Genomic DNA, 17,102 nt, shown 5'->3' on the forward strand with positions numbered 1-17,102 from the left:
TCTGTAGCAATGCCGTCAATTACAGCCTGATACTGGCCGACAGTGATTGGAGGCACCAAAAGGTGGATTTTCACAGTTTTTTCTGACCAAAAATTTGTGCCAAAGTCTTTCATGTAAACAACTTGCCTTCTAAACCTATAACCAAATCACACGTGTATAGTCCGGCTCCGACATCACCTCACCCTGAGAACTGCGGGTACAAGTCCGCACAGCGCTGCATCATATGTCGGTGCTATAGATATAACAGGATGAATAAGTAATAGTATCACGTGCATTTGATTACCTGTGCACTCTGTGTGATCTCTTCCCTCTCCTTCACGGTCATGTAGGCCAAGGCATCTGTGGGTTCTCTTTCACATGGATCATGTAATCCGGGCCCTCCTGTGTTACACACATACAATCTCATTACAGGGTGAAGGCTTATTGGTAGAGTATTATCTCACTTGTAAATTTCCTTCTTTTTTTACTCAGCCCCATTTCTTGGGTTCAGATTCTGCTCAGGTCCGGATGATGTTAGGGCCTCCATGCTCAGCTTTTTTAGCTTTCGGTGGTTCCCTTCTGTATTTCTGGGTTGTCTGGATATGTGAAAATAATGTCCCGCGCCTTTGTTTACCTTCTATATAACCTAATGTGGACTTTCACACCTACACATTACACTGCATTGCGCTGTGGGGGATAGGGTATCACAAGCCTCAACCAATTGTACTATGTGCAACTAAGTGTAACTAATACAACCCTTAACTATACATATATATGGTCAGGCTTCCATTACTGGGACCCATCAAATCTCATCAACAAGGGTCCCAGGGGATTTATCAGCTACTGCTCTTTATGTGTAGGTGGTGACCCCAACATTTAAGACTCACTGAGCCAGACAGAAATGCTGAGTACACAGACCCAGATTCTCTGTGTAGATACATTTCTTGCTAGTGGGGATCAGGGCACTTATTTAGTCAAGGCCAGGCAGTGCCTAGTTAAGCAGGGATTGAAGAGACATACATTTAAGACAACAAGCTGCCTCCTGCTGATGCCACCGGGCAGGGTTTAACAGTTTACTAAATATTAGGGTGTTATCAAGTAAATTTCATAATCCACCTAGAGGTGTCAGCTGTCAGCATTGTTATACATATATTCCTGTACCAGGGATTTGCAGCTTCCTATAAATATTAAGGTGCATCAGCAGCTATAAATATATTAAGAGATTAATCAACGCAATATTGAATACAATTAAAAAGAAAAAGCATTCAAGGTCCCTCAATTTGTACATAATATCCTTTCTGCAGGCAGCACGAGCTGAGCAGTTTGTATGTAGTGTCCTATCTACATGCAGCATGTTATAGAGCAGGAGGAGCAGAGCAGCTTGTACATAGTGTCATACCTGCAGGCAGCATGTTATAGAGCAGGAGGATCTGAGCAGATTATACATGGTTTTCTGGGTAAACCACTCCCTGACAAAACTCTGTTGAGCTTCCCCTGCTCTATAACATACTACACAGTTAATGTGAGAGGTTCCTTTTAAATCATTTAAGCTGTGGGTTTTGCTATTTCACGTAAAGTGTTGCCACAGACATATCCGGGGACCCTACTGATCCCTCACCAATATGTTACATAAATAAATCTTACCTGGCAAAATGATGCCAGACGCTAGGCACTCCATGACTCTCCGCAGTGCTTCCCCAGCGCCCAGGGGTCTGTTACACGTTCCTATTGCTTTTTCACATATGATTTCTAGCGGCTGAGAGAAACAAATGATTGAAATGTTTACACACAGATCAATAACCATCATGGAGACTACAATGTCCTATACATTAGGGTGCACAGGGTCACCCAATTAGATCCCACCCCAATACCTCCAGAGCCCAACTCACCCATCCTTTCAGCCGCGCCCAGGTGGGGACTCTGTTGCACAAATCGCGCAGAATGCGGAGTACAATTACACAAGATTTTAATCCATTTGCTCTTGCCTGGAATAGACAAAATGGTTCCAGTTCTGCTGCTGTGTTTCAACTCTTTAAAACCTTAACCTACTAAAAGGCCTCGGACAGATTCTTTAAATGTGATTACTGAGTAGTAAATGATTAAATTCATGCAAAGAAAATTACCGAATGACAACACATCCATGTTTTAGAAAGGTCAGGCTTTAAAATAGAACTGAAAAGCTTCATGTAAAGATTGCTTTTGTAGCCTCATGATAATGACGTGTCAGCTAGCGCTACTGAATCTACACCCATCTGGACAGCAGCAGTGCCACCCCTGAGCCGGGCAGGAGGTCACACGGTGACCTCATGGAGTGTCTCCATGGGAGGGAGCGAAAACCCGCAGTACAGGGTGAGAGTTTTCCCGGTGGGTCGGCACGGGGTGGCACTGCTGCCTGGTAAGCATGACTCGAAAGTAAATAGAGAATTAAATACTACTCAGATCTATTACAATGGATAACAGTGCATGAATTCATGAGGTCGTAAAGAAATTAAATGAAAACCTCATAAGGCTACAATAACAATAAGGTAAGAACAAATAGCCAACCTGAAACCATTTGGCATGTCGCAGAGACGCCAAGGCGTTCAGGCATTTCTGCCTGTCCAATAAGTCCGGAGGATCTTTCATCGCAACATTTTCTACTGATAAGATGGGATAAAAAAAAAAGACAGATACAATTTGACCAAGGGGATTCTGTCACAGGAAGAGTATGGCAGCATCTGAACAAGCTAATAAGACTCCCAGAGAAACTGAATGGTTCACAAAGTGCACGGCGGTTATATTATCCAAAAGGCCATTCAAGTAGTAATGTGCAACACAAAGCAAAGGAGGCATTCACTTCCAGTTTACAAATCGATAACAGCTATGTACCATCTGGGATCTTATTAAAAATGCACAACATGTTTCAGGACGCCAAAATAGGCAAATAGCACTTCTTGACTTTCCCTGCGCCTCTCCATCGAGTTTTCATTACCGAAATTTTATTGGGGATGGAAAGAGGACATTATTAGCGGAATAAGCAAATTTGTGATGTGACACGAGAGGGGGAAGACCTTACATAAGGACGAGCCGCAGAGCATCAATATCATTTAATACTTTGCTTTGATTCCCCACAGCAAGGTTAAAATGAAAGCTATAAATCTGCGTGGTAAATATCGCCGGCTTACAGCCATTACATCCAGCAATATTTCATGAGCAGGGGTTTCCATCGAGACGTTTTATCCATCGTAATGTGAGCAGTCATTAAAGCGGGAGGAAAGGATATGCCATAATGCGGGATGTGTCTCCACTAGATTCAGGGGGGGGACCCTAAACTTTCTGTAAGCACCCGTCCACCATGTGTTTCCAACCCATGCTGACATCAGGTGTAAATAGACATTAATTTTAAGTATATTGGGGGAGCAAGGTGGCTCAGTGGTTATCACTACAGCCTTGCACCGCTGGGGACCTGGGTTCAAATCCCATCCAGGTCAACACCTGCAAAGAGTGTATGTGTTCTCTCAGTATACTTCCCACACTCCAAAACATACTTATAGGTTGATTAGATTGTGAGCCCCATGGGGACAGGGACCAATTTGGAAAGCTCTGTGCAGCACTGCGTAATCTGTGTGTGCTATATAAATAAAGGAATTATTATTAGTATAAGGTCTTGCTGTCTGAGGCAAGAGGCTCAACTTGCCTCATGGCTAGATCTCACAAAACAATATAATCTGTGTATGCAGAGTATTCAGAGATCAGAAGAGATCCAGAATGCTAAAAATATATATAAAATGTGTTTCCTACTTGTGATTCTATGCGAGATAGAAAGTGGAGATACTTATATTGATTCCAATATGATGTGGTTGCTACATCTCAACAGAGACATTGTGAGATATATCATGTGAGATCGGAAGAAATGAACCTGTTTGTCGCTGCCGAAATAATCACAGCTGCCTTATTTGTAAAAGTCTCGAGCCTCAAGATTCCTGCATCGATTTACACAGCAAATAACTGCACAACGTGAGGGCAAGTCCACAGGGGACGGAAATGCTGAGGATTTACAGCACACAGCAGCAGTAGAGATGGGGCTGAGAATTTAAGGAGGAATTCTCGGAATATTATAATAAATGACCAATCCTTAAGCTAGGGTGCCAATTCCAGACACGTACCGGAAGTCACTTCTACAATAATTGCCCAAAACTGATGACGCACCCAGATGCCTCAGATGGGTCATTTTTAATTACTTTTGGCATATCCCTTTAACCATGCTCATCACTGCTGCATTTCAAGTTTCACTGTGCCCTTTTAGTACAAATTTGATGCAAAATTTTTGTTCCACGTGTGGACCTGAACTTAGCTTGGATCCGTAGATTGCTCTGCCTCAACATGGGCCAAAACAGACGACCATGGTAAGTCTATGAATCACGGATCCCCCACAGTGCAGAGGACGGGACTCCCACTTATATGGGCAAGTAGCCCCTGCGTCCCCTCAGAAATCATAATCTTGGTAAGACTCTGCTGTTTTGCAGGGAAGCAGGGGCTCCTTGCCTCAAATTTCATTATGATGCTTGGAGTCCCGTACTTTGCAATGTGGTCGGTCGGTAAAACAGGAGTTTTTTTAGGGACTGTCTGTAATTTAGGGCCTGACCGCAGTCATCCAAAACTACCCTTATACTCACAACCCTGAAGAGTGTATTTACATTGTGTTTTTCCCCATTTAATGTGAATTTTGGTGATCTAAAACACGCAGTAATAATCCTCAATGTACTGACGTGACAGCAGGGATAGTTTTCTAATCAAATCGTATCAGATGAAGGCGTCTTCAAGCAATGGGGCTCCTGCATCAATGTGACATGCGCCATAAAACGGCATAAGCACACTGTAAAAACTCGGCAGCAGCGATAGTGCAGATACACGTGCAGACATGAAAGCAGACGATGCATTTATCTAGGGAAAATGTCAGATTGTTTCATCTTTAGAGACTTGATTAGCGGCATCTGCGAATCCCGATATTCTCTCCCGTTAATGAAGCTCACAGGTACGTGGCGAAGACATCAAAATGAAATCCTGCCTTCTAAAAATGATCAAACGCTTACAGGATGGGCGGCATTAATATTGCATTGTTTAGATGGCTGCTAATCGTGTGCTATGAGGACTTTCTCTACACCAGGAGGCTCTGGATGATGGGTCGCCCCAGCGTCAGAAGTGCTACAGACATATTTTCCGTCCTGACGAACTCCACAGCAGATGTTTGCATTGCATTGTTTCTTGCTAACATGTTCCAAACGTCAGAGCTCAGAATCGATACTCCCGGTCGCCTAAGGGGATACTGGCGAAGGTTTAAAGGCGCAGTCCAATGAGGTGCGGCAAGGCAGGAGTAATCTGTCTCATAGATATGCAGGAATGTTAATGTACCATGATGCCACAGTATTAACTACACTTCTAGAATACGTATATACCTAGCCTGATACAGTTGTAGAACAAAGCCTTAAAGGGGTTCTTCCGCGGTTGAAAAACATGTCTGCTTTAGTCTAAAAACAGCGCCACACCTGACCATGGGTATTGTGTGCTATTGCAACTAAGCTCCATTCATTTCTATACAGGTGAGCTGCAATACCGGGACACAAACCATGGTCATGTGCGGCGCTGTTTTTGGAAGAAAGCAGCCATGTCTTTCAACCTTTAACAGAGAGTATAAAAATATTGATGCATCTTCTCTTCCAAATTTGTGTTGCGAAGTTCCTTATATTCCTCTGAAAAATTTATGAATACAATTACTAATTTACAAATTGACAATTAGGTGTGTTAGTTCCCCCATGTGTGTCACTACATAGTCTAACACTGGCAAAAGAAAGTGTTGAAAGTGGAAGATTGTGTTAGGACGCAAACTAAACTGGTAACACCCAGTTGACAATTTATTAGTAAATTTTGAGCTGGAATATCAGGAACAGCACAACACAGATTTAAAAGATTGACCTATATTTTTATACTAATATGTTTTGACGTCTGATATAAGCCCTGCCCATCCGATGTGCCAGATACATCAGGACAGCTTCAAGTACACCCCTGTGATGGGCCACTCTGCCCCCAGCCGTCCCCTTCATGCCTCCTTCACTCACTTGGCGTGGAGGTGGTGTAAAGTGAGAAATAATTACAATTCCCAGAGGTTCGCAAAGAATTGCAATTATTTCAAGTGTATTTCTAGTGTACAAGTCCAAATAAATATTCCCCAGAGATTTTTTACAAAAAAAATTAGAAATGAAGAGTTGTAATAGGTTCCCTCTAAAATAAATGATGTAATTTTGGAGCATGTTAAAGCTGTTGTGTCAACAGATAGCACATGGCCCCATGTATTTCTATAGGTGCGCACACACTCGTGTTTCTGATGTCTGTCTGGATTGTGAGTCGACCCGAGCAGCAGAACTCAGAGCAGGTCCTATTCCTTTCCGTAATTACCGGCTTGTAATGCTTCAATATGCACAAAGCCCTATAGTGATCTCAGATTCTGTGATCTCCAGGCTAATAACTGGTTTATGGTTCCTGGAGTGGATGTTAAGCTTCATGCACACGGACGTATAGGGCAACCATATGCCATCTGTATGTACGACAGTTAGCATATGGCCCCCATAGAAGTGCATTGTGTACAGCACGTGTGTCACTGTACTGTGCTTATGCCGGAAATAAGACAGAGCATGCTCTATCTTTCACTGTACATACGGCCTGGCTCCCTATGGAGAGGGGAGGGATGAGGAGTGCTCTCCCCTCCCCTTCTTCGGCCGAACTTTTGCTACAACTGGGGCTTGTTTGTGTGAATGTTGCCTTAAACTAGTCTCTAATCCATAGGTTTACTATGCTCTACGATGAACCCAAAATGCAAGGCTTTGTGGTATAGAAAATAATCAGGCATCATTTCTAAGGTCAAAGGTGAAGTGTAATGGCAAGGGAGCGGTGTTATTACTAATACTGCAAGTCCATGAGAGAAATTAGGAATGATCAGTGGACCATCCGCAGGACTCATCAGTGACCCCAAGACCTGACTAGTCCTTGAAAAAATAAATAGAATTATAAAAAAAATTAAAAAGTCAATACGTAGGACTGCACCTTTAAACTGGAGGTCCCAGGCAGAGCTTGCAAAGCACGTGGATTTAGCCATTTCATTTCAATGTGAACATCTGCTCCAAGTTCACATATAAATTGGAAAGAAACTACAGTAAATGAGTGGTTATGAAGAACTGAAATCACAGACTGAAAGGCTGCAAAAATGTGCTAATCTCCAGAAAACCAGAAATCATCACTTTTGGGTAAAGCATTGACATCTTTTGGGGGGAGGTGATAAGAGCGGTCAGTGGTACAATGGTTGGTAGATGTGGACAGGCACTGGGAGTTGCAGAGCTGACATATTCCGCTAATCCTCCTAATAGATTGCCAGCAGCGGCCACATTCTTACTTGTACAGCAGATTTCAGGTGTGACAATACAGGCTTAGCCCAAATATACCTTACAATACCACAAGCTCCGGGGCCAGGGAGCCCAAGTCTGGCCTTAGCCTGGACAATAATGAGCAGGTGATTTGCATATGTTTCCTTCTATGTAAATAGCATTGGCAGGGCAGATAGCTCTCTAATTATTCCCTATTATAATTAATTACTGTGATCTCTGGCCAGCCTGTGTATTGCTATAGCTACGCCTCATGCACAGAAATGTTAATATCAAGAATTTAAAACTCGTTTAACACTTATTAGAAAAGCCTATTACATGTGCCGGGGTGCTGGAAATTAATGAGTGTGAAGTCAGTGGCCTAAAGGGCTAGATCGTCCCGGTAAAATACTCTTAAAGGGGTTGTACAAAGTGTTCACAGGATAGGGGGTAACAAGCTGATTGCTGAGGGTCTGACTGCTGGGACACACATCAATCAGGAGAACGGGAACCTCAGCAATGCAGATAATGAGGGTCCAGTTCTCACTAATGGGTTAAAAGCGGGTCCTTTTGCATCAATAGCAGAAATAACTGAGCCACGTACTTTGTCATTTCTGACACTTGCCTACTATTGGAGTGAAAGGACCCCTACGCGACCTCCCCGCTCCAATCAATAGTATGGGGTTGTCACAGATGGCCAAGTGCTATGCTGGGTGATTTCTGACACTCCCATAATATTTAATAGAGTGACAGGACCCATGCACCTAATTAGTGAGAACAGCCCCCCCTTACTTTGTAAAAGTAAGGTCTTGGAGAGTATAGATCCTGAATATCAGAATGCTTGTGTTCCAACATCCAGATCAGCTATTCTTAAGCAGAGGATAAATAATGGAACAAGAAGCAGACAGCTCCTACGTTGTACAGTGGTCAGTCCAGGTTACTGCAGACCAGCTCCAATACGTTTTAATGTAAGCCAAGTTGCAGTGACCCAGTTCAGCCACTACATAGAGAACGGAGCCGTTTGCTCTGTGCTCCATTCTTTGTTTTTCAGCTGATTTGAACAGTGCAAATGTCCTATTGATTACATATCCTTAGTAGGATACATTAGTATACTTGGCCTGTAGAAGCCCTTTAAAGAGAACCTGTCACCAGGAATGTCATTTTTAGCTGCTGACAGGCTCTAGTAATCTATGCTATACTGATTTTAAAAAGGTCTTTGTCAGCACTCTGAATAATTTCAGTATCAGGACTTGAGGATCAGCACTAGGTCTTTGCACTTACTGAACCCTGTGTACTCTGTCGCCAAGGTAAGGATGTCATGGACTTATCAGCAACAAAGAATCTGAGAATCACAGAAGAAATCTCAGAACTTCTAGAGATTTAGCTCCTGCTAGGTGCACTGGGGTCAATGAGTTGTATGATGTGTCTGAATATTCTGAGAGGTGTTCTTGGTTACCTGGTTACACTATACAATGGCCGCTCTACCTCCCAGTGCTCATCAGGACATCAATTACAAGATGCGATTCATTTGTTACCCTATAGCACAGCATTTTTGTGCAGCCAGTCAGCGCCTGTGCGCAGAATCCTATCCAAAGTACAGATGAAAGGGATCATGGGGTGAGGGCAAGAAGAAAACAGACTTGCATCAGACTGTCTTGTACATTAACATCATTAGAATGAAGTGTCTTCATGCTCTGCTAGGAAGCTAGGCCCGGACTTGTTCACAGAGGCTTCATTTTTTTTTGTTTTTTTTTGGGATAATCGGCTCATATGATCAGGGACCAGTTGCACATAATCTGTGTTATCGCAAAAGATAATTGCCTCACACCTTTTATAAAAACATAAAATAATGTTGAATGTGACTTGTTTGCTATTTTATACCACGCTCAGCTGTTTTCTAAACAATTTTTGGCTATCAGGACAACCCCTTTAATTGTTAGCATACAGACTACTTATAGCCACCACTAAATGCAGCTTACAGCCCACATTGCTATCACTAAATTCAATGTCTGCAGTCAGCTCCATCTAGTGGTGGCAGCAGGCACTCTGAATATTCTAGGATTTAGAGAGGCTTCATGACAAAACGGATCTCAGGCTGCCATCAATTTTCCGAACAGAACAAAATGGCGTGTAAAGGGGGACATTAACTTAATTTATGTAAAGATTATTGGGCCACCACTTTACAACTACGGTAAGCTAATAGAGTAGAATAATAACTATAAGGTAAGATAAGGATAATAAACCTGTAACACAGACACCAGGATTAAACTATCTCTTAATGCTAAATTAAGAAATACATCGAGGTACTATGTTAGTGGAATTGTATTCTAAATCTTCTGAAAGGCATACAATACATTATACCCCATAGCAAATAACGGTGGATAGAGCTATAATTTTCATTGACTCCTGCGTCGTGTTTTAACATAATGCGCCTATATCTCAGTCCTTAGGATAAACCCAGGGGCGTAACTTGAGGCGAAGCAAAGGGTGCGGTGTAACCGGGCCCTAGCGGCTTAGGGGGCCCATAAGGTGTCACTTTCCGATATGAGACTACTAGTATTATAAACCATGCATTATAGTCAGGGGGACTGGCACAGACTTTTCACTGGGGCCCATCAGCTTCATGTTAGGCCATTGGACGTACCCATCCGAAGACTGGTATCGATGAACGGGCAAACACGCCCTTGTCCCAAGTACAACAGAAGATGTGCAGGAAGGTCCCGTTACATAACAGAGCGACACACCAGCAGAATGATATCAAAATGAGGTCAGCCCATGAAGACACAAGCATCATTCTGACTGCATGAAATACACACAGGACAGGTCCACTGCACCTACGCTGCTCGGTGTTGTTAGGATATAGATTAGCATAGTCAAAAACCATACCTCGGGAAATATTGGTCAGTTATACCCAGATCGTGATGGATGTGTGAATTGAGCAGTTCTATGATATAAGGGAATACAGATACAATACCTGGTCATGGAGGTCAAGGAGGGGTTGGGATCTGTAAATGACAGTGTAATATATTACAACGGCTTGATATCTTTGGGACATCAGGATACAGTATATAGAAAACTCTAGATACAAGTTTCCTGGTAACACAATAATGATCATTTCTGCCGAAAAATAAGCGATATCACAGTCCCAAAGGTGCACTCTTCTGTCGTATCGTATCATGGTAGCTACAGCCAATACGTCCTCCATAACCTACACTCCATCATGGGAAATAATCAGTGAAAAGGAGGTACATCACTACATAACTAAATGACTCCAATTAGAGAAGTAGGGGGCTACGCTGTTCTTAGGGGTATCTAGATTTTAAAAATTTTAACGTATATAAAGTGGTATAACCAAACGTATATAAAGGGGTTTTGTAATTTCCCGACCCCTTAGGATAGGCTACCTATATTAGATTGGTGAGGATCAGACTCTTGGCACCCAAGCTACATTATACATTTTGCACCAACTGTGCGCAGTATTGTACTTTTCAGGCCACCCTGGACCTTCCTTCAGTTTCGGCAGGACTAGCCAACTATCTTATGTGTGCAAAAATAAACCTCCCGACTCTCCCACAATGATGTTGGATGGGAAAGAGAAATAAGCGGGTTAAAATAAGTATTGTTAAAAGCGTAGACCTCTTCTTTCGCCTAGACCAGTGATGGCTAACCTATGACACGCGTGTCAGTGCTGACACGCGTAGCCATTTTCACTGACACGCGGCTGCCTGAGAGTTAAGTTTCATCCTACATGACCAGGTGCAGTAGCCGGGAGACTGAGAGATTGCACTGAGCTTCCAGCACTCCCTCCTCCTCCTCCTCCCCCAGGGCCGCCCCTCCCCATGTGTGAGCTGTGCCTAGTGTCTCCAGTTAGAACAGGTATCAGCATGGGGCAGAGCAGGAGAGGTGACCCGGCCATACACCCAGGAGGCTCCTCTGCAGCTCCTGATAGTTGTGGTGGGGGGAGGATGGCAGCACAGTCAGAGGCCACATCGCTGCTGCCTTGTGTGATGTCCCAGCAGCTGCCACCTCTACACTGACCATCTCCACAGCAGGGGCAAGGGAGGACAACCACTCTCATCATATAGTAAGTAAGGTCAGTGCACTGTATGATAGAAGACCGTCATCAGTGCTCCTCACACCTTCTTCATGCCAAGAGGGCATAAGGAAGATGCAGACAGCGGCGCCTGCACCCTCGCTATAACCTGTGAACTTTCATGACTGAAAGTTCACAGGTTACTAAGCATTTCCACACCTGTCTGATTGTAACCGATCTATTACAATGTGCGATTTGCACATAGTAATAGATGATTGGGAAAATCCCCATTTACTGCCATACTGTAGAATGGCAGTACATGGTAGGATCAATCAGACAACCTACAGTTAAAGTACCTTAGAAGTTAAATAATTATACATATTTATTATTTAAACTATAAATATCACAAAATTATGTTTTTTTTGTCAAGGTGACACACCACCCGAGTTATGCTCGGTTTTTTGGCGAATTTTGACACACCAAGCTCAAAAGGTTGCCCATCACTGGCCTAGACGGTGGGCAGTGGATTAGATCCTTCTCATCATGCATGTGGATATGGGAGGTGAAAGGAATAGCTGTCGGCTGAATAAACAATCAGTTGATGGCTATTAAAGGTGCATGGGCATCTCCATTGACTCCCAGGATAGAATTGTATGTTGCATATGAGATAAATATTATCATGACCAACAAGATGGTTAGTGAACATGTAAGGGTGAAGGGTCGTACTAAGGCCTTGTGCACACGAACGGAGCGGTGAACGGATCACGGCCCCCATAGACGTCTATGGCACCCGGTCACGGTGCGGTGAGCACATGTTGTCTCACCGTATCGAGACTGAGCGTATTATGGTGCGTATGCTATTCTTTCCATGGAGAGGGGAGGGATGAGGAGCGCTCACACCTCCTCTCTCCTGCTGGCCATAGCTCTGTCGAGCATCTGTTCATGTGCATGAGACCTAAGGGTGCCCATACACATTAGAACAAAGGTTGATGGAAATGGGTGAAATTGTAGCCAACCGATGACAGACCTGAAAAGATGTCAGCCATGTTTGAAAATTTTGCCCAACAATTCGATGAAACCAACAAACTTTACCGAAAGCTTGTGCACTGATCATGTATATGCACAGGCAAAATAGTTATTCCTTCAATGGTTGTTCAACCTACTTTTACCTAGTGCGTACAACGCCCTCTAGTATCCACTTCTCCTGTGATTCCATTGGTGTAGGAGGACGCACACCATTCTCTTGCACATCATTTTTTTTTTTTTTAGACAGAATACATTGGTCAGTGATAATATTTGCCCCTATTGATAAAAACTATAGCCCCCTATTCCCTAAAATGTATATAATCTATATAAATACTGAGCGGATTGCACATTTTTGTATAGTATCTGCATTCCCCTATTTATATCTGGAACATCATCACATTCCATTTGAGCAAATGTAAAAAGCAAATTGAGTTGTCCCGGATTCTTCCCCCGATAATCCCACCGACTTTTCTAACTGACCAACATTTGACACTGTATAGCTGATGTTTGTGGGAAGGACAGAAAGTAGAGGGTGGGGCTAGAAAGATGGGAGGAGCGACAGGGAGTCCATCTTGCCCAGGTTGGGCTGGCTGCCTCAGCTGACATGACAGAGTGTGGCCTGTTGGTCAAAGGTCTGACATAGGTCCAGTGTTGCTTGGCAAGTTTGTAGGGACAGGCTTGGGAAGCTGAAGCAAAATATCACAGACCATAAAATGAAGAGGGGGGAGGAGGAGAAAAAAAACAAAACAAAAAACAAAGAGAAATAAAAAAAAATAAATAAAGAAAATCATGAGCACATTAGTACTATGTTACTTATGACTTACCCAACCTCATAGCTGCTACAAGCACATTATGAAAAAAGGTTGAACTCGGGTTTTTGTCAGAGCAATGAATAAAAGGTGACAAGTTACAGCAGGAGACGGGCGCTGGGGAGGGTTACGCTATAGGATATGGGCTCTAGGGCCGAGATACAGCACTGAGGTTGTGTAGCAGAATCTGTTCAGTACCACAAAATGAAAGACTTTAAAGTAAGACAATATAACAACATTTACTATCTACAGAGAGATCAGTACATCGTATCCATGTGCATTTCAGTGACCGGAGGAGGAGAAAAATAAAAGAAAACAACAACAAGTCATCTAAAAAGGTGCGACACGTCTCTACGAAGAACCAGGCTAAAGCACCTGCTCCTCACAACATCCGACAAGAGGGAAACCAAAAGTACCTCCACCTGCTCTGTCCTCCTCTTCCCGGAACGATGGAGATGTCAATATAACTTTGAGGGTTAACTTGGGTTCCTTTGCATTATGGATGATGATCGATGCGTCTTCTATGGAGTGCTCCAATTGATAAGACTCTTCTGTGAGTTTCTGAACAACAACGGGTGGAGGTTAAATGAGGCAAGCATCAAGAACAGAAAAGAAGGGTATGGATATTGTAGGGAGATGAAGGTGGTTATATGGCAAGTCACAGCTGGAGCCAATCACAGGCCTCAATGGTGACTTACAGGTCACCGCTGAGGCCGTTGATTTGCTGCAACCCTTCACAGCGGCTGCACTTCACAGAACAAGAGGATCCTCAAAAGCTTGAGCCAGGGGTCAGAGGTGGGATAAAGAAAGTTTAAGCACTTTTGGCAGTACAATAGGTAAGATCTACAATCCCTCCCCTCTTGTCTAAAAGATGTAACAAGTTTCTGGTTGAACACCACAGCAGCAACTCAGAGCAGAGGGGAGAGGGTGCAGAGCAGCTCAATAGAGAGTTAGGAGATTCCCTCAGCTAAAACCTGAAAATAAATCCAATTTTGCAGGGTCAAAACTACTGAGAGATACTGTAAATCAGTATTTTGAAAGGGGATTCTACCACCTCCAAAAACTATATAATCTGTTGGTAGCATATTGTAAAGAAATATGATTTGATTCCCAATACACCTTTATTATTTATTATGAATATCCATTCTGCCATTTCTGAGAAATTCCCATGTGAATCCTTATGCTAATGAAGCAGTTGGTGCGCCCAGGGGGTGTTTTCAGCACCTGGAGCACTGCTATTCCTGCCTCTCTACCTGATAAGCAGGAGATTTGTCTTATGAGAAGCATGTGGTGACTGGAACAAGAAAGATGTGAGAATAGCAGTGCTCCGGGTATTGAGTACATTGTATACCAACTACCTCATTAGCATACAGATTCATATGGGAATATCTTGGAATTGGTATAATTGATAGAAATAATAATGTTATGTTGGACAGTAAGGTTCAGTCCTCTACAACATGCTGCCGGCTGATTATAATACTCGGTAGAGATGGTAGACTCCCTTTTATAGTAAAACTTTACCTTTTGGAATGCTGAATTCCAAAAGGTAATTTTTTCGCCCCTTAAACTCCAATCCATTTCCATGGGACGTGTGTACGGTGAAATGAGCGACAACATGCATTTGCCACCTGCTGCTCCATTTAAATAAGGGTTCAATGGACTCACATTATTGTGATCTGGTCCCAGCAAATTATTACTCAATAGAGGATAGATTGACTGAAGTGATTGACTGAAGGATAGACTGAAGTGACTGTCTGCATATCCCTTTAAATGTGACTAGTTGCCTCCTTCATCCCTATACAGCTGCTAATACTGCAATGCACACCCTGGGAATACGGGGCACCACTCATGCTATGTAATGTACACACCAACCCTGCAATTATAATGTGGCTTTCCTGAGCACATTAATACAATTGTTAATAATATTTAGTGAACCATGTTCGGTAAGCGGCAGCGGACATGTTGTCTCACCTGGATTTGCAGAGGAAGGTTCTCTCGTACTGTTACTAATAAGCTCTCTGTTGGTTTCTCCTTACACAAGAGAACCAGTTCGAGCTCCATATCCTCCTTAATGAGTAAGCCTTTGGCAACGAGGCCAATTCTCATGACTCCACAAAGCACCCGACCACTCTCATCCCTGAAAAACAAGCAATAATGTCATTAGACACATAGTAATGGCTTAACAAATCTAGAATAGCTCTAAAAATCTGAGAAATATTCATACAATATTATTACTATAGGCATAACAGCGGGAGCTCTTGTAGAGGAGGAATGGGCTTCCTATCAATATCAAATATATAGAAACACCAGTAATACAAAAGATAGCTATAGTATTTATCTACATATGTTTTAGTTAAGTAATATGTCCATGGGGTGGATGTGCCTAACGGAACACTCTGGAACCATATTGCTCTAGAACATTTAATTGCCATTTGTATCACGCAGTGAACAATATAATAGTTATTTTGGTTTAATAGTACCATTGCAAAAGTGCAACGTGTCCTGCTAAAAACAAGCCCTTGATAAAAGATTAAATAATGCTCAACCTTTGGCCCTGTTATTCCTGGTTAGAATAAAAAGTAAAAAAAAAATAAAATAAAATAAAATAACTTTTGCGGCCCCAGTGCAACATACCCACCAGGGCCTAACGATGAGTGGGGGCAGATGTCGCTCCCTTAAGACGAGTTTCTGGCTGATGAAGGATCTATCTGAAAACCATCATTTCCACAATCAAGATACAGCTGCTGCAGACCTTCCAGATCCTCAGTAACAGCAGGGGCGCAGTGCTGTGTAATACATACTGCAGCTGCTGAAGAGGGAGCACTACATGTTTAAGGGGGTGGTACAGGACAACCCCTTTAATACGGTGGTACTAGAAAATAACCCAGTACTGCAGAAGGACATGCCCTGTGTACATAGTGGCGCTTGTCTATGAATATGGTGTTTACAGACTTGTACCTGTCAATTTAAATTCAGGGCCAAAAAAACCATCCAGAAATGGTAAATCCGCCTCCTAATCCCAAATCTATCCCTGTTTGTTTACAATGTTGTTTTGCATGTTAAAAGCTTTCCGGGGGAACGTCCTGAATGTAAGAAGGAGCTGAATCCACATAAAAGGAGGAGAATAAACGAGAGCCGCCAACACCTCGCCATCTTTTGAGAGCAATATACAATTCAGAGAAGCGTCGTTAAAATAAGCCGAGCGCGGGGCGACTCGCAGGGATTACACGGACAAAAGGAGCGGCGAGAGGCAAAAACTGTAAACAGAGAGACACCATCTGTGCGCCTATCATTTATTTCAAGTTGAGAGATTGCAGTGGGTTACTAAATCCCACTGGGAAGATCATTCTACCTGAGCTATGAATAATAGGCTGCTCGCAGAGGTGGATAGTGCTTAGCCTGCAGGAAGCGCTACGTGATGGCGGCTCTAAGTAGACTAAAACAAGACGCGCGGCTGCTGTGTCAGCAATGTCCCGTCACTTAGGCACAGAGACCGGGGACTCGCAACCAGGGCCGACTCTAATTTATTTAGCAATGCAAAATAAACACACAAAATAATAATCACCTGCCGGGGGATGGGGGCGCTTATTAAAATGCAGCGCTCATTTAACCCTTTAAAAATAAAAAAGTGCTGGGTTGTCTGTACAGTAGGGGTCAGTCAGGCTTTCATCGAAAGGGAGAGAGGGCATGGATATCTCCAGTGTCATAATCTACATCTCTGTGTCGCTTATAATAATAATAAAGCTTTATTTGTATAGCGCCATCATATTCCGCAGCGCTGTACATGCTTTCAAATTAATATCCCTAGGGTGCAAGACTGAATACACCCAAAACAATCTGTGGGTCTCTGATTGACTGTTCAAA

General features: G+C 43.0%; 1 protein-coding gene across 7 annotated transcripts in view; it reads right to left on the bottom strand.

Annotated features, from left to right (window-relative positions):
* Window positions 1-17,102, bottom strand: part of STRBP (spermatid perinuclear RNA binding protein) — an 88,886-nt gene that overhangs the window by 21,952 nt on the left and 49,832 nt on the right. For 4 of the 7 annotated variants that reach the window (XM_072125052.1, XM_072125051.1, XM_072125054.1 and 1 more), the window contains exons 5-10: window positions 15,210-15,375; window positions 13,655-13,799; window positions 2,524-2,618; window positions 1,869-1,964; window positions 1,624-1,735; window positions 284-381 (exon numbers count right to left, since the gene is read on the bottom strand). In XM_072125052.1, coding sequence (XP_071981153.1) covers window positions 284-381; window positions 1,624-1,735; window positions 1,869-1,964; window positions 2,524-2,618; window positions 13,655-13,799; window positions 15,210-15,375 — 712 coding nt within the window. The remainder of the gene's footprint in view (window positions 1-283; window positions 382-1,623; window positions 1,736-1,868; window positions 1,965-2,523; window positions 2,619-13,654; window positions 13,800-15,209; window positions 15,376-17,102) is intronic. The other 3 variants (XM_072125057.1, XM_072125056.1, XM_072125055.1) reach the window with 3 other exon arrangements.

The sequence above is a fragment of the Engystomops pustulosus genome, chromosome 9, assembly GCF_040894005.1.
Source record: "Engystomops pustulosus chromosome 9, aEngPut4.maternal, whole genome shotgun sequence".
NCBI classification, from domain to species: domain Eukaryota; kingdom Metazoa; phylum Chordata; class Amphibia; order Anura; family Leptodactylidae; genus Engystomops; species Engystomops pustulosus.